Below are 18523 nucleotides of genomic sequence, written 5' to 3' on the forward strand. Positions count from 1 at the left end.
GGCCTCATCTCTCATCCTTGCTTCACATTACAGGGCATTCCCAGGCAAGGGAATTGTATGCCCTGGCGTTGCGGATAGACAAAAAATAGTCTAATTGAGAAATTTTCGCCTTAGTCATCGGCTGAGAAGGAGCACCTGTTAACATCAGGAAAATTGGCAAAGTTTAGCGTGAAAGTAGCCGGGAGTGGATTTCGGGGAGATTTCAACCACCTTCATCTTGTTGCAACGCTCCTACAAATGAGGAAGTTAATGCATTTGAGTAGTTTCTCTGACGACTTTGAGTTGTTCCCACGAGCCCCATCAAAAATCTATTTCTTTGCTACAGCATGTGAATGTCGTTGGAGAGGCCACACAGAGCAAACTACATGTAAAGTGAAGTGCCACATCAACCGCCATATGAGCTAAAAGTCCGTTCTTGGGGACTCGTGAGGACGTCCGTATGAAGGAGTCGGAATCTTATTTTGGGTGTGGGTTGGTTTGGCTAGTACGAAAGTCAATGTGTAAATGGGGGCAAGCTTGCGAGGCTTTTTTTCGCAGCGCACAGGACGCGGCGCCTGGGACCTCCTTTTTTAAAGATCCCCTGCATTTTATTTCGGCCCCCCCGACCTCTGGGGATGCGGCTGCCCGAATTATCCCAATACGTATCGGATCACGTTGGTTACGGGAATACGGACTACCATCCAACGGTGTATAACGCGTTCTGCCGGAACTACGTAGTGAAGTGCTGACGTTTGGCCGGAATTTCCCGTCCTTTATAAAACTCAGCAAATTGGCATTTTAAAGGGCTCTCCATTTCCTTTGCCTTCTGATCTCTCCTATTATTATTCTCGCTCTTCATCGCCATCGCCGCATCCCCCTCCCCTTTCTGTTGCTTCTCTTCATCACACCCTCCAGCTTCGCCGATTTTCTGCTGCAGAACAACAATCCAGAGCTTTTCGCCGCTGCTCTGTGTGCTGCAGACCCGAGACGCTGCCATTTGGCAGAAGATCCGCGTAGCGCAATCCAGAAGAAGGATCTCGATAGGCTCTCACACTCCGCCCGATTTGATCGTTGGGAAGACAGACACCCGGCTCCGGGTGTGGAGCAGTGGCGAAATTTGGGCACCAGATTTCAAGAGGCTTTCATCCCGGGCTGTGCCATATTAACACGAGAAGGAGGAGTTGGACAGACGAAGCATCGACGTTTCTTTCTGTCACGGATCGACGGTGTCTCACAAGTATGTTCTCTTGTCTTCTTAACTGTGCATGCATCTCGTTTTTGACGAAGGTAATGGCGTCTGAATCCTGATCGTAGATTCGTTTGTTTGTTTCTGTGCATCGATCATCAACGCCGTGGGGAAAGGATTAAAAATTCTGATGATTCTTTTGCGCACGTCGTTTGTGATGTTGATTCCCTTATCTCAGCAGATGCAAAATACGGGCGCCCACGGGCCAGGTCTGATCTGTAATCTATAGTTTTTCCACGCTATATTTCGACAAGGACATCCGCCGTATTTGGTCTAGTGCGGGACGGACTTGTCCTCAACAATTTCTCACAGATTTTGGCGACTTTCGACTTCGTCACGCAGCTATTTGCACAGGTCTCCGGCCTGTAGCATTAATTATTTGGAAATTTGCACGCCTTCAGTGGTTGAAGGTCTATAATCACAGTTATCGACGCTTCTAACGTAAGCAAATGTCTCCGCGGGCCGCAGTGTGTAAGGAATCGTTTGCAGAACGCTTCTTCTCTGGCTACCAAATTCTTCCTGATCAAGCGGCCCGAGGGCCGACGTTGCAAGGTGTTGAATTCGCGCAGCTACCCCAATAACGCGTCCTTCTTGAGACTCCAGTTCCAATGCGACTTAAAGTGACTTTTGCAGCTTCGTGTCGTGAGCGCCACTTCGGATAAGCTGATCACACATCCACGGATTTAAGCAGCCAGCGGATCAGATGTTTAGAAGCAAGTATTTGTCGTTCAAGATTTGACGATTATACGCAGATCTGCCTCAAGAATCGTTATTAAATGTCTAGTTTCCCGCTGCCAACGTACGCAAACGCCCCCACTGTATGAATCTGGAAACTTGAAATTTTCTTGTCAAACTACCAGAACGCACCTGATGTTCGAAGTTTTTCTCAGGCTACCAAATTGTCTGTGATCAGGCGACGCATTGTAAGCGCAGTTGTCCGTTCTTTCCATCGCGGTACCTAATTCCTCGTGAGTGACATGAGCGTCACAGTGCCCTTGGACGAGCAGCAACAATTCACAGCAGCGGAAACCGTTGATTTTCCATCACCCAAGATTCATTCTAGAACGTGTACCAATGGAGTCGCATAAATCCGAAGAGGAATTACAAAATATAGAAGAACTAAGCGTAAGCTTCGGCTATCAATTCAGGCTGAGCTCAGGCGCTGAGACGAGCTTGCACAAGGAGGAATCTGTTAGCTATGAAACTCAGGTCGCAATAAACTCGGGCAAATTAGGTGCTCGTAAGGCCACCAAAGGCTGTTGGAAAAGCGCAAGGGCACACGGTGGTTCCTTCTCCTGCCTGTCGGGAGCTGCTATGGGTGCTAATGCCACACTTGCTAACACCCGGATCGGCAATGGCTTAATTGCAGAAGAGCTCCTCCCGGGCTTTGACTCCCCCAAAGCTTTCATGCGTTTAGAACGCTCCCGCTCGTTCTCTAAAGTCGAGTCCTACATGTCTGCTTCCCCTGAAAATTTTATGCAAGATCGCTCAGAGGAATCCAAGGTCTCCGCAAGCGCTCCGCAAAGCATCGAAACAGGGAGGTTCCTGCACGCAACCGATGTTCAGACTGCAGGCGGGGCTGCTGGAGAGGATCGAGTGCAAGCCGTATGTTCGGAAGAGGATGGATGGCTTTTCTGTGCAATTTACGACGGCTTCAACGGGCGAGATGCCGCTGATTTCCTGGCGGGCACGCTGTACGAAAACATTTCGTTCAATCTTATGCAGCTGGAGTGGCAAACACATCATCGAAGCCAATACGATGAGTGCATGGAGGATTCGAAATGTAAGTTAGCAGGAGGTCAACCCGACATCATGAACGAAGACGATGCAACTGGAGGAGCCGGCCAATCTCCAAGAACTGTGCTTGGCGCCCAAGAAAGTGCAAGAACGACGAAGCAGCTGTTGCACCTCCATCACGATGTCTACAGCCAACAGTGTGACCAAGAGTTCCAGCAAGGGGTACTAAAGGCTCTGCAGAGAGCATTGATCCAGGCAGAGGGCGGGTTCATGGAGATGGTAGAGGAAGAGATAGGCGATCGTCCGGACCTGGCGATGGTGGGATCGTGTGTGTTGGTGGTTCTTCTACATGGGCATGATCTCTACACTCTGAATTTGGGGGACAGCAGGGCTGTACTAGCAAAAAATTATGGGTCTGAGAAGGAGCTGCGGCTGAGGTGCATTCAGCTGACGGAGGACCATGTGGTGGAAGTGGATGCAGAGCGGGAGAGAATATGGGCAGAACACCCGGATGATCCCTCTGCAATCATCTCGGAGAGGGTGAAGGGTAAGCTCAAAGTGACTCGAGCATTTGGAGCTGGATATCTCAAGAAGGTGACTCTCTCTTTCTGTTTGTCTCTATCTCCCTCTTACACACACACGTCACACACACACACACAAGTAAAATGTGATCAATACGAGTGATTTGCAGGGATATACCTACACATAGATGCCACACCGTGGCACACACACGTCTCTCTCTGTCCCTCTCTCTTTTTCTCTCTCTCGCATCTATGTGTAGGTTTCATTACTGGTAGACTATGTGAAGATATACCTCTGGTTCTGGTAGACTATGTGAAGAGAGCCCAGCGAGAGTGTTTGCCGAGTCTTGCAACATTAATGACTCTATGCACTGTCTGTGTGGTGCAGGCTAAATTGAACAATGCATTAATGGGCATCCTCCGCGTGCACAACTTGCGTAGCCCCCCTTACATCAGTGCCACGCCCCACTTGAACGTATACAGGGTTTCGGAAGGGGATGAATTTGTGGTGATTGGCAGTGATGGGCTATTTGATTTCTTCACCAACGAAGAAGTTGTGGAGCTGGTTCACGGTTGCATCTCCGAGAATCCCAGTTCGGATCCTGCCAAGTACATGCTCGATCAACTGCTCATCAGAGCTGCCCACAACGCAGGTAAAAACCCTAACAGATACCTTCATCTGGGAATGCTCGGTCCTCCCAAAATAATTTAGCGAGCATGAGAATCAATTCTCAAAGAAATCTTGATGTTGCGAGATGATTAAAAAGGATATTGTTGTGCAGGCATAACCGTGGAGTACTTGAAGAATATACAGTTCGGAAGGAGAAGAAAGTACCACGACGACGTGACGATCATAGTGGTAATATTGGGAGCTAATCAGCATCGGACCTCTTCAGCGTCGACGATGTCATGACTCATGAATTGAGATTTTGCAAGCGATTGTGCAACGACCGTTGCACAACTACTGATCTCACCCCTGTGCTTCCATAATCCATTCGATCCCCTTCTTTCTTGCAACAACTTCTCTGTTGTTTTGCTCTTGGTATCGCTTACCGTTTAGGCACATTTCTCATGTTTTGCAGTTTAAAACCGATCTCTTGCTCCCTTGCCTCTATATCAGGCCCATGTTTCACTGCCTATAATTATGTACTACGCACGGATCTTCTTTTGGTGTGATTATACATACTTATTTGTGCATTGTCCTACTCCTTATAATGCCACTATTACTATATGTGCAAGCTGTTCTTGAGCTTGTCCGCATTTAGCAACGATCGAGGAAAGCACATTGGGTTGCCCCTCACAGGTACTTTGCAATGAGCCCATAGGGCGGCTCTTCAGCCAAGATGTGTTCACAACGGGAGGTTTTGCCTCCCCATTGATATCAACTAATACAAAAATGAGAAGGTTGTGTTCTTTCTCAGTTGATTCAAAGTCTTGGTAAGGAGAAGCATATGTCATTGAACTAGTTTGCAGCGTATCTTCAGTTCTTTCAAGCGGTCGGTACATGGGCGTGTGGAAAAAGCACGATTTGGGACATTGTTGCTATCAAGTACTATAGCACACTTATTTTAAACCTTGAAAGTTAATTCCACTCTTACAATATGCTTTTCAAACATTCACAATGTAACTTCATGAAAAAACATCAATTATAAAAACATTTCATTTCTTATGGTAGATCTTCATGAAAAAACATTAATTATAAAAAACATTTCATTTCTTATGGTAGATTATTTATGCTATGAGTGATTGTCACGATATTTGTGCCACATAGCACAAAAGCATGTTTTAGGAGTTTGTCACACTTGGATGAAGGAGAAAGGTCAAAGGACGTTTCGCTAAGTATCTATGAATACTAAATGAGATCTTGCACTTTATCATGTAAGTGGCTACCAGTCGCTACATAAAAGACTCATGTTAAAATGCCACCTTGTATGACGTCATATCAAAAGCATGAACTTTAAGGAATGGAATTAAAGCATTTGTAACATAAACTAGGTTGGGTATGTAACCTTTAGAAAAAGTAGAAGACTATACATCATCAACAAAGCACAAACAGGAGAAAGAAAATAAGACAGTAATATAGCACAAATGAATAGATTGTTGCAAAGACAAAGGGAGAACACCAAAAATTGTGGGCGCTAACTCACCCAGATCAAGGTAAGCTCTTATTATGTATGTATGGTACAAAGGGATATAGACTGGGCCATTGGCCTTTACCCCAACACATGACTCAAAATAATTCTGACTGACGTCATTTTAACAATAGGAAATAATATTTAATCAAAGTCTATACCTTTCAAAAATGAGGGTGTGTTTATATTAATCAAAAAAGTATCACATCAGTTACATATTTATATCTCTTCCCCAATAAGCCAAAATGGGAAAATAGTCATATCATACATTCTGAAGTCAAAATTCAAAGATGAAATTCCAACCATCAACTTAGCCATAGAACAAGATTTGAATCATGCAAATCAGGGGCAAATCACTATCGCCATTTAAATATAGATCATATCAAACCTAGATCTCATTAATAATTCAAACAAAAAGCCTCAACTGAGACAAATTACACAACAATATACGAGCCAACTATCAAAGAAGACTAAGACCCATCTATAAGAAACCGCGCATCCTTCATTAATGATGAGAGATGTAGAGCCGCACTACTGCAAACAAAGTTCCATCCAGTCCCACAGACAAAAATCATGACTCAGATGACTCACACAACACTATATGATTCAATAATAAAATACAATCAACATCCATTCTACTAGTTCATTACAGGAAATGAAGAAGAACCAGTTCTTCCTAATGTTCCCAATCAACAGGAAATGCAGGCATTTAAAGGATGGCATGAGAGAGCCAGAAAAGTCATGTACTGGCTGTCTATCAGTCTTTCAGATTCAATGATTGTGCATATTCAGGATGCAAGTACGCCAAAGGTGGCATGGGATACTTTGGCTAAAATGTACAGCACAAATACGCAGGCTAGGAAAATGCAGCTCAAGCAGGAGCTGCAAAATGTGCAGAGAGAAAATATGAGCATCAATGACTATCACATGAAGGTGAAGAAAATTGCGGATGCACTTGCTTCCATTGGGTCGCCAGTGGATGATGACGATTTAGTTTCTGTGACCTTGAATGGTCTAGGAAAGGATTATGCACAGTTTCGGACATCCATTGCCATCTGTGAAAAATTTCCTGATTTTAAGGAGTTGATTGCTCTTCTAATTTCTGAAGAGCAGAGAAATGGTAGTGCATCTTCTTCAGGAGGAACTTCAAAAGAAACTGTCTTCTACTCAAATGCTGGAAGGGGTAGAGGCAGAGGCTCAAAGGGGTCACTATGTATAAACCCTCTATATCACGTGCATTCAAGGCCTATATTTAAAATCCCTTATCTGTAAATTTTTTCATTAATAAGATGTACCCCTTTTCTATACAAATCTGTAAATTTTTTCCAAAACTATTTTAAATAGTCCCTTATGTATATTTATTTCTGTAAATTTTAGAAATAAAAAATATCCTTCTGTTGAACTCACGTGATAGGGTTACATATGATGAGTGACCCCCCCGAGGGCAGAGGTAGAGGAGGCCGATCTGGAGGCCGTGGTAGAAATCAGAATATGCAGCAAACTCAAGAAAACCAATCCTATGCAGGAGGACGTGGTAACTCTAGAGGCAGGGGGAGCCAAAGAGGTCGTGGTGGATGGCAGAGAGGCCAAAATGCAAACAGCAATGTTGAATGCTACTACTGTGGTAAAATGGGGCATATGGCTAAAGACTGCTACAAAAAGCAGAATGACATTATGAATGGAAAATTGCAGCAAGGCAATTATGCATCCTCTAGTAGACAGGGTGATGACAGAAATGAGCATTTGTTTATGGTACAGCATATGACAAATTCAGTGACAAGTGCAGAAGGAAGCAATGATGTGTGGTATGTTGACTCAGGTGCGTCAAACCACATGACAGGTCATGCTAAATGGATGCAGGATGCAAGGAAAATGGAAAAACCAGGATTTGTGGAGACTGGTGATGATACTGCACATCCTATTGTGCAGATTGGCAAAATTCCTTTGTCTATGCAGGATGGGAAAAAGAAATACTTGTCTGATGTATTTCATGTCCCGAACATCACCAAGAACCTAGTTTCTGTTGGTCAAATGGTTGAGCAGGGCTTGCAGGTCAGATTCAATCCTCATGGATGCTTTGTTGAGGATATGAAAAATAATGGTCGATTGATAGCAAAAGGAAAGAAGAAGGGCAGGATGTTTATGCTGGATGCGGACATGCCTGAATTGAGTGCAGCAATGTTTGCACATGGGACCGGTGTAGTTGCAGATATTGATATCTGGCATAAACGCATTGGTCATGTTAATGTACAGCGACTTAAATCAATGCAGGCCCAAAATATTGTTGCAGGATTGCCTAAATTCAAGGTTGCAGAAATGCATAAGGTGTATGAAGCCTGTCAATTTGGAAAACAGGCAAGGAAACCATTTCCTAAGCATGTTCAAGAGAGTAAGAAGCCATTGGAATTAATCCACTCTGATGTGTGGACTAAAGCTACATCTATTGGAGGCTATCATTACTTTGTCACCTTTATTGATGACTACAGCAGAAAAGTTTGGGTGTATTTTATGAAAAAGAAAAGTGAAGTGTTTGGGCACTTCAAAGTTTTTAAAGCTATGGTTGAAAAAGAATCAGGCTTGCAAATAAAATGCCTAAGGTCAGATGGAGGGGGAGAGTACCTCTCAAATGAATTTGCAAGGTTCTTGCAGGAGCATGGCATAAAGCAACAATATTCATGCAGTCATACTCCACAGCAAAATGGACTTGCACAATGAAAAAACAGGCATATTGGAGAGGTATCTCGTGCCATGCTCAATGAAAAAGACCTGCCAGATTTTTATTGGGCTGAAGCAGTTGCTACAGCACTTTACATAATGAACAGGACTCCCACTGCAGCAATACATGGCATGACGCCAGAGGAGATGTATACTGGTAGGAAACCAGATATTTCCCATTTGAAAATTTTTGGTTGCATTGCCTATGTTCATGTGCCAGATGAATTGAGGTCCAAGTTGGATCCAAAAGCTGAGAAGTGCATCTTTATTGGTTATTCTCTATAGCAGAAAGGGTATAGATGCTATAACCCTTCTACTCGTAAGTTTACAGTGAGCAGAGATGTTGTTTTTGATGAGATGAGCAGCTGGTATAAACCAGTAAATGTGATGATTGATGTAGATGCACAAAATGGTAATGCTGCATAGAATTCACAGCAGCAATCACAAAATATCAGTGGACCTGCAATGTCCTCTAGCAGTGGTTCACATACCTCGCCATGGACAGGTAGATTGAGATCAGGAGAATCTCCTCAAAGCAATGCAGATAGTGGTACACAGGTATCACGAAAAGGAAAAGAGAAGGTAGATCAGCCCATGTTTGATGTGAATGCAGGTCACTCTTATGTGGATGGTGAATCCAGTGGCTCAAAACAGAGCATTGATGATGAGTTGGGTATTCCTTCTATTGTTACACCTGGAGTAAGGAAGACCAGGGATGTTTTGAGAGCACCTGGAAGTGAGCCTATTTTGCGCAGGTCTACCAGAGCTAGGTATCCTGTGGATAGGCTGAAATATGATGGATTTATAGCCATTCACTATGCCTATATGGTCAAAGTGATACAGGAACCAGAACCCATTTCTTTTGAGCAAGCCATGGGAAAAGAAAAATGGGAGAAAGCCATGGATGAAGAAATGGATGCCTTGGATGGAAATGCAACATGGGAATTGGTGCCTTTGCCTAAAGACAAGAATGCAATTGGCTGTAAATGGGTTTATAAGGTGAAGCACAATGCAGATGGTTCTGTGAACAGATACAAGGCAAGATTAGTTGTCAAGGGGTATGCACAGACATATGGCATTTATTATGAAGAAAACATTCGGTCCAGTTGCAAGGATGGCGACTGTAAGAGCAGTCATTGCTATGGCTACATCAAAGGGATGGTCTTTACATCAGATGGATGTAAAGAATGCCTTCTTGCATGGTGATTTGCAAGAAGAGGTCTATATGGAGCAGCCACCAGGTTATGTGCATGCTGTTCATCCTGAGTTTGTTTGCAGGTTGAAGAAAGCCTTGTATGGCTTGAAGCAAGCACCTAGAGCATGGTCTGACAAGATAGGACAGTATCTTGTTACTATTAGCTTTCAGATTTCCAAGGCAGATTTCTCACTCTATGTGAGAGAAATAGAGAAAGGTATTATGCTGCTTGTCATTTATGTTGATGATTTGATCATCACAGGTGATAGTGATGAAGACATCCTTCATGTGAAAATGCTATTGAAGCAAAAGTTTGAGATGAAGGATTTGGGAGAGCTGCGTTATTTCTTGGGCATTGAGGTCATTAGATCACCAAGTGGGATACAGCTCTTGCAGAGGCAGTATGGACTGGACATGCTGTCCAAATATGGGATGACAGGCTGTAAGCCTATTTCAGTTCCTTTGGAGCAGAATGTGAAGCTGAGCGCAGATGCAGGTGAGCTTCTGGAAGACCCTACTATGTACAGACGCATAGTAGGAAGTTTGATTTACATGACTATTACCAGGCCAGATTTGAGCTATGCTGTTGGGTTGGTAAGTCAGTTTATGCAGGCTCCAAGGAAACCGCATTTGGATGCGGCTAGACGCATACTCAGGTATGTGAAGTCCACATTGCAGTATGGACTATTTTATGAGGCTGGGGTTCAGATACAGTTGCATGGATACACTGATGCTGATTGGGCTGGTAGTATTTCTGATAGACGATCTACCAGTGGATATGTGTTCTCTTTTGGGAGTGCTGCAGTCACTTGGAGCAGCAAGAAACAGCCTACAGTTGCCTTGTCGAGCACAGAGGCTGAGTACAAGGGTGCAACAATGGCTACATGTGAGGTAGCTTGGTTGCATAAGCTACTCTATGATATGCATCAGTCTACAGATGGGCCAGTTGTCATTTATTGTGACAACATGAGCAGTATACACTTGGCAAATAACCCAGTCTATCATGCTAGAACAAAGCACATTGAGGTGCATTATCACTATGTGCGGGAGAAGGTTTTACTAGGTCTTATTGATCTAGTTTATGTCAGCACAGAGGATCAGGTAGCTGACATATTCACGAAAGCATTGGGCGAAGAGAAGCTACGCAAGTTCAGAGACACCTGCTTGGTGTGCAGGAATTGGGATTGAGCTCGAGGGGGAGTGTTGAGATATCGAGCTCCACTCGTGATATGCTAGGGTGACCGTTGTGCATTTATGTCACCGACTTGTTAGCTATAGATGCGGTTGGTACACCGCCCATGAATAATAGCTGGATGACAGCTATCCTTATCTACACTAGTTCGTGGCTCAGTTAGTATGCCACCTTAGTTAGTTGAGTTTGGTTTGAGACCCACATATAGGGTTCTTCTATTTCTTTGTACTAGAGTTCTTTTGGCTTTCACAACTAAGAAGAAGAAAACTGTTTTCAGCCTCCACCTTTGTGTGTATTCCCCCCATTGTGCTTGTGCGAAAGCCTCAAGTGAGACTCCTTCCCTCTCTCCCACTATCTTCACACCCTATGTGGCTCAAGGGATTCTTGGACCTATGCAAGCAACCTAGGTATGGTGACTAATTTGTTATGGTCTACTGACCACAACCGACAAGAGAAACCAATAAGATACACTTAAGATGACTAAGATCACCAGTTGCATCCTCCAAAATGACACACTTTTCTTGCTTCAAAGAGAGGGTTGGAAGGGAAACGCACTTGTTTGTAAATCCATAAGGCAAGTGTCTAGGTTTCTATGTAGTTCTCCAGGGCGGTGGGCTGCATCCAAAAGATCAAGGGAATAAGTCGTAGCAAGATTTTCCAAGTAGCTCTGAAGGCGTCTATGATCGCCTTCTAAGTTGGTTGCAATCATAAGGGAACTATTTTTTAAAAGCTAAAGCCATGTCATCCCATGGCAAACATGAGAGTCTCTCTAGCGGCTAAGCTTCAATGATAAGTCCTAAAGCATAGTTGATGGTGAATATTAGCAATAAGACGATCAATCTCACCTATGAGGGTAGCTAGCAAATACTTCTTTGCAGTGTCATAGACAAATGGGTCATGATGTAAGAATCCCATCCAACCAAGAACTCGTATGCCTAGAACATTGGTCATTATCAAAACAGTTAAAGACCGACCGGTCTATGAGAACCTATGCCAGTTGTATCTAGAATATCACATGAAAATTGAGTTCAATTTCAACAATCTTGAAACAACACACAATTGCTTGATGATGCTCATAGTCTCTCTCTCTCTCTCTCTCTCTCTCTCTCTCTCTCTCTCTCTCACACACACACACACACACACACACACACATGCGCGAGGAGTGAGTCCAAGGGAGGGAGGAAGGAGGAGGAGGGAGTTGAAGGGAGGGAGGAAGGAGGAGATGGGAGGAGGAGAAGGAGGGAGTTCAAGGGAGGGAGGAAGGAGGAGGATGGAGTTCAAGGGTAGAGAGTGCAAGGGTAAGGGCATGCTAGAACACGATAGTGTAAGAGAGCATGGACACAATGGAAATCAATCACGTGAACACAATAGTGAGCTTGAACACTGAATCCCAAAGAGTGGGAGCTTCATTCCATTTGAGAGATATTTATACATGTTGGTCTCTCCACTTTTGGGGGGGACCTTTTGGGTCTCTACACAAAGTGGAGGGACCTCTAAAAGTGTAGGCTCTTAGTCATTCTCTCTCTAGATTTAGTCATTCTCTCTCTAGATCCAGATTTTGCAAGTATGATTGGATCTTTTCTAAAGAGGATTTTGGCTATCCTCATCCTTTAAGATTTATCATACTATCTTTCAGGATCAAGATATTACAAGCGGAGCTTTGCCGCTACTCTACACACACAATGCTCTCATAGTTGTTGTCCTAGACTGCACTTCTGGCCCTTGTTGCCATAGGGTTAACACTGAACTTGTTATTCCTACAAAATATGCACAAAGGGTTTGGATGAGATCTTCAACTATAAAGAATGATCTTTCAAAGTTGAAACACACTCGGAGCAAAATCCTCAAGTATACTGATCCACTCCTAATTCCTATCAACAAGACTTCAAATGCCATATGTATATACACATATCTCTATGTAAATGGATTTCTCAAACTAAGTTCGTGGAGGCCTCATCCTTCCATTCAATGTTTTGTTAAAATTGATTGATCAAAATGGCATGATTTATCAACAACTATGCAAATCCCTTCATAGAATTTGACAAATATGCACAACTAGAGTATAAGAAGATAACCTTAATGAGCTCTTGGCCCATGATAAGATTTATCTACTACACAGAGTCCCAAACGGGGATACCCTGCTTTGATGTTCTTGAACCTAGAGGCGATGGAAAAGCACGACGAGAAGATTGAATGAAAAAATTCTTTTTGTACGTAGTGAGCTGAGAGGAGGATCATTGGTAGGTGGTTGCGATGACATCAAGGAGTCATGGGTGAGGTTTAGATTGATGACTTGCATGCGAAAAGAGCTCAATGAGAGCGATAATTTTTTCCTGAGCATTGTAAGGTATCTTTCTTACCACAAATTTATATAAGGAGGGCGATGATCGCTACAAATCAAAGAAGCTTTGAGTTGAAAAATTTTTATATTTAATGATTGGACACTGCTATTTATCAAACCCTTGAATTGAGATAATTCATCATGAGTTGTTCTTTCTTATTGTTTCTCTTTTTCTTTTGGGTCAGTTTCAAGGCTAGAATGGCAATGCTTTGAAAGAGAATGGGATGGCAACCACTTAGATCAAACCAAGATTTTGATGTATGATGTGTGTGTGTGTGTGTGTGTGTGTGTGTGTGTGTGTGTGTGTGTATGTGTGTGTGTGTGTGTGCGCAAGGCAAGAAGACTATTTAGTCATTCAGGACCTTGCCCATCGGTCTTTGAGCATCACGCTCCCTCAACTAATAGCATTAATCCCTAAGGTGAGACGTGAGCTATAGTAAGGGCTCTCAACAAGGAGGAGCAAGAAAAAGGGAAAGCTACGAGAGGTATCTTCTATCTTTGAAGAAATTGATCGGCACCTACATACAGTAGATGTCATCATAGATAATTGCCATGTCAAAAATGTGTGTGTTGATGGGGGAGCTGCATGTAATATCATGGTGCCCCGAATCATGAAGAAATTGAATTTGAAATGCACAAGGCATTCCTCCACTCGAATCAAGGTAGCATATGGTCGACGACTCGCCACCCTGGGAGTCATTAAGGATTTGCCCATCATTGTCAATGGGTTGACCACCACCGTCAATTTCTATGTAGTGGACATCGAAGATACAGGCAGGAGCTACCCAGCCATACTCGAGAGACCATGGTTGAGAAAGAGTGATGCAGTCAGCTATTGGAAGATAGGACACATGTCTTTTTGTGCTTCTAAGAAGAAGATCTCGGTGCAACCAAGTGCCACGGAACCAGAAAAAGATGAGGAGTAAGACAGTGATACTCTCTCATCCTTGGTGTCTGAATCAATGGAAGAATCAGACTGGGGGGGGGGAGTCCTCAGATGAGGAAGTTTACATGATGGGGGTGTCTCCGACCTCACCACCTATAGGAAAGGTAACAGCTAGTCCTCAACAGCTTGAATCTATGCTTATGGGGGTTAAAGGTCACTGTGCCTTTATCCCAATTATGTACAATACTCAAACACATATATAAATGAATGAAAAACAAGATTAGAGGGTTCTGCACCCACCAAAACTTGTGGCGCTCTCTCTCTCTCTCTCTCTCTCTCTCTCTCTCTCTCTCTCTCTCTCTCTCTCTCTCTCTCTCTCTCTCTCTCCACTTCCATTCTTGCTTTCGTTGAAAGCACTCTCAACTGGTATCAGAGCCCGGGTGATCTAGCTGAGCGTGCGTGAATGCCTAGAAGCTCAGTAGCTCTGTGGGAGGAAGGAGAAGCTCTGTGGGAAGCTTTGTGGGTGACTTTGCTTGCATCCGAGTGTGCAAAGACCTTGGAGGAACCTTTGGAAAAGTCACTTTGGCTTTGCGAAGTGGTTTTTGAGAGCCTGTTAAGTGTTTTCAAAGAAATTCCATTCGATGACAGAGACTCCATATTGACTTGTAGAGGCAACTATTGCTTGCTTTTGGTATCCACTTCACTTCAGGAGCTTGGAAACACCTTCATTCTTGAATCTGGGATCATTTCATTGGATTTCTGACTCACTGTGTCAGTTTCTGCGTTTTTTGCCCGGGTGTTGGAACTCAAGTTTGGAGCAACCATTTGCACATCTGTCAGTTCCAGTGGACTCAAGAGGTCCTAAAACTTCTATGTTGCTCATCATTCACACTCCAGTGGAGTTTACAAATAGCTCTATTTCCAAAAACGTTTTTCAGTCCGTGTGTTGGACCCAGTGATTGAGACCATGGTTTCCAAAACCATCTGTCCCATTGCATTCCGGACGCCCAAAAACCCCTACTTGTTAGTTCTTGCATGATTCGGTGGAGGATTTTCAGAGTTATAGATCTCTGTGTATTCGATTTCATCTCTCTGTTATGCATTTTTCATTCTAAGGTTTTGAAACCTTAGATTTATGCCACATGGCAGTGGATAAGTGTTGACTCCCATTTCTCACTTATCGGTTGGGATTTTGGAGTTCCGGCAGAAGAGAGATATTTGCAGATTTTCTTGTTGAGTCCGATTATGCAATGGTAGCCATGCTTTGAGGCATCTCAAGTTCTAATTTCAGTAGCGGTCATTACCATGGGACTCTGATTTCTTGAGCATACCTTATGCAGATCACTCTGGTTGCAGTTTGAGCAGTGTGTGCTCATTCATGGTGTGCATTGGGTTGCAGTGGATGATTTATAGGCCATTTGGGTGCATTGCGGTCCTTATTGGATGCTATTTTTATGGACGCTTTGCACATGGATGCTATTTTACGCTGAGGGACAGCTTTGACACATTGTAGGTGATGCACTGATAGTGCTATGCTCTCTTGGATGAGATATTATTGATGCATATGCCAGTGGATGCTATTTATGCTTGAGTCATTTGGCACTTATTGGCATTTTCTTTTGGGCCAGATTTGCTCATATGGATGCATAGTATATGCACATGAGTCAGATGCATCTTTTGATGCTTTGAGCTTTGAGTTTTGGTGATATTTCACTCTATTGTGGCATACACATTTGGGCGCACCTGGTATTTGGTGTGATTCTCTCTTGCAGGCACTAGCATTTGGGATTTTGTTTCATTTGCATCATGGCATCCTCTTCCATGTCTGAAAAGGAGTTTTTCAGCATTAAAAAGTTTGATGGGACAAACTTTTCTTTGTGGAAAGTACAAATAAGGGATGTGCTTATTCAAAAGAAGTAAATTAAACCCTTGGCAGGGATTGATGAAGCTAAGCCTGCAAATATGTCTGAGGATGATTGGAATGAGTTGGATGCATTAGCAAAGTCTACTATTAGACTTCATCTTGCAGAGTCAGTTTATTTCACAATAGTAAATGAGCAGACTACAGAAGATTTGTGGAAGAAACTGTGTGCCACTTATGAGAAGGAAACTGCCTCTAATAAAGTTTACCTCATGAAGAGGTTGTTTGAGCTACAGATGAAGAAAGGGGTCTCCATTGCTTTGAAATTTTCAGCCAGCTTCAGGCTCAGAAGATGAATTTTGATGTGGAGACTAAGGCAATATTTCTCTTATGTTCATTGCCATCCTCATGGGAAACCTTCCGTATAGCTATCAGTAACTCTGCACCTGGTGGAGTACTGAAATTTGATGATGTTGTGGGTAGCTTGTTGGCCGAGGAGATTAGACGGAAGTCTATGGATGGCAACAAGTAGGATGCAGCCTTAAATGTGCAAAGGGGCAAATCACAGTTCAGGGGGAAGTCCCAAGAAAGAGGGAAGTCTCATAGCAAATCCAAGGCACAGAACATTGAGTGTTACCACTGTGGCAAGAAGGGCCATATGAAAAAGGATTGCTACAAGCTGAAAAGAGAGCAAAAGGATAAGAAAAAGAATGCAAATTGGGGTGCAAATCAAAAGGAAGAGAGTCCAAGGGAGGACAAAGGAAAAGTGAAGATCGAGGAGATCAATGCAGTCACACATGATAGTGACAATGACGTTCTCTTCATGTCTAGTTTATCTACAGAGTTGTTTACCACTTCAGATGATGCATATTCCCAAGATTGGATTTTGGATTCTGGTGCTTCATTCCATGTTACTCCCCATAGGGAATGGTTCTCCACTTATGATACTGGAAAGACAGGTTGTGTGCATCTTGGAAATGACTATGCATGTGACATAGTGGGAGCAGGTGACATAAAGTTTTCTTTTGCAAATGGGTCTGCATTTGTTTTGAAACATGTGAGACATGTGCCCAAGTTGACCAAGAGTCTTATTTCAGTGGGTCAGCTAGATGATGTTGGTTTTCACACCACTTTTGGCTTTCAGAGTTGGAAAATCTAAAAGGGCTCTATGCTTTTGGCCAAGGGTGCCAAGTGTGGGACTTTGTATCCCTTACATGTATCAGGGGTATTTGATCATGTTGTTGTAATAACCGAGCAGCCAAGCACTTCTTTGTGGCATTGCAGGTTGGGGCACATGAGCCAGAATGGAATGAAACTCTTATGCCGTTTGGGTTATGTACCGCATTTGAGTTTCTTTGATTTTGAGTTTTGTGAGCACTGTCTCTATGGGAAGCAGACTAAATCAGCCCATAAAAGAAGGGGAAAGAAAGAGTTTGAAAAGCTTGATTTGGTGCATTCAGACGTATGTGGTCCCATGCCTACACGGTCATTAGGTGGGGCTGAATACTATGTGACATTCATTGATGATGCAACTAGGAAAGAGTGGGCTTATGCTATAGCTCAGAAGAGTGATGTGTTCCAGGTATTTCAAAAATGGCTGGCCTTGGTTGAGAATCAATCAGGTAGAACGCTTAAATGCCTATGGACTGACAATGGTGGAGAGTATCTCTCTCATGACTTTCAGCATTTCTGTGATACACGTGGGATTAAGAGGGCTCACATCCCCTCGTACTCCAGAGCAAAATCCAGTTGCAGAAAAGATGAACCGTACCATTCAAGAAGGGTTGCAATGCATGCTTTCCAATGCAAGTCTTTTTGGTGGTTTTTGGGCTGAGGCAATGAAGACTGCAGTGCATGTGATCAATAGATCACCTAGTAAGAGTTTGGATGGTGGTATTCCTGAAGAAGCATGGAGTGGCAAGAAGCCCTCTTACTCTCATTTGCGTATATTTGGGTGTGAGGCATATGCACATGTGCCAAAAGAGCTTTGAAAGAAGCTAGATCCTAAGTCTAGGAAATGCATCTTTCTGGGTTATGGTGAAAGTGGAGAGATGGGCTATCGTCTCTGGGATCCAGAAGCAAAGAAGATCATACGCAGCCATGATGTGGTCTTCAATGAGAAGAAGATGCATAAGGCACCCATGAGGGATGTGGAAATGAGGAGAATCACTTTCCAAGATGTGAATCCATCTGCATATGTTGATAGACAGCAAGCTGTCCATGCACCAAATGTGCAAGAAATGATGCCACCAAGTACTTGCCCTTGAGAAGATTATCTAGAGTGTCTAGACCACCTGATAGGTTTGTTCCAGGGGTAGACTATGTGATGCTTACTGATAGCAGGGAGCCTTCTTGCTACAGAGAGGCTATGATGCGTGAGGATCAATGCAAGTGGGAGTATGCTATGCAATCAGAGATGAGTTCACTTATGAAGAATAAGACTTGGGACTTGGTTTCTTTGCCACATGGAAAGAAAGCATTGCCATGTAAATGGGTCTACAAAATGAAGGTCACCGGTGATGATATGCCTAGGTACAAGGCCCATTTGGTCGTGAAAGGGTTCAAGCAAGAGAAGGGTGTGGACTTTGATGAGATATTCTCTCCGGTTGTGAAGATGACCACACTTAGATGCATGCTTGGACTAGTGGCATCAGAGGATATGGAGCTTATGCAGATGGATGTCAAGACAGCTTTCTTGCATGGGGATTTGCATGAGGA

General features: G+C 43.4%; 1 protein-coding gene across 4 annotated transcripts; it reads left to right on the forward strand.

Annotated features, from left to right (window-relative positions):
• The first annotated feature begins 829 nt into the window (after window positions 1–829).
• Window positions 830–4837, forward strand: LOC147901318 (Protein phosphatase 2C family protein). 4 transcript variants are annotated; one of them, XM_087376246.1, is made up of 6 exons: window positions 830–1216; window positions 1404–1579; window positions 1694–2024; window positions 2116–3556; window positions 3872–4136; window positions 4266–4837. In XM_087376246.1, exons 4-6 carry the CDS (start codon window positions 2300–2302, stop codon window positions 4394–4396), a joined length of 1653 nt encoding a protein of 550 aa, XP_087232372.1. In that variant the 5' UTR covers window positions 830–1216; window positions 1404–1579; window positions 1694–2024; window positions 2116–2299; the 3' UTR covers window positions 4397–4837. The 4 variants fall into 4 exon arrangements, with proteins under 4 accessions (XP_087232372.1, XP_087232371.1, XP_087232374.1 ...); XM_087376245.1 differs by having other exon boundaries at window positions 1404–2024; XM_087376248.1 differs by having other exon boundaries at window positions 1404–2024; window positions 2139–3556.
• The last annotated feature ends 13686 nt before the right edge of the window (window positions 4838–18523 follow it).

The sequence above is a fragment of the Dipteris shenzhenensis genome, chromosome 6 (assembly GCF_047967505.1).
Source record: "Dipteris shenzhenensis isolate YYH24624 ecotype China chromosome 6, Dip_SZ_1.0, whole genome shotgun sequence".
NCBI lineage: Eukaryota > Viridiplantae > Streptophyta > Polypodiopsida > Gleicheniales > Dipteridaceae > Dipteris > Dipteris shenzhenensis.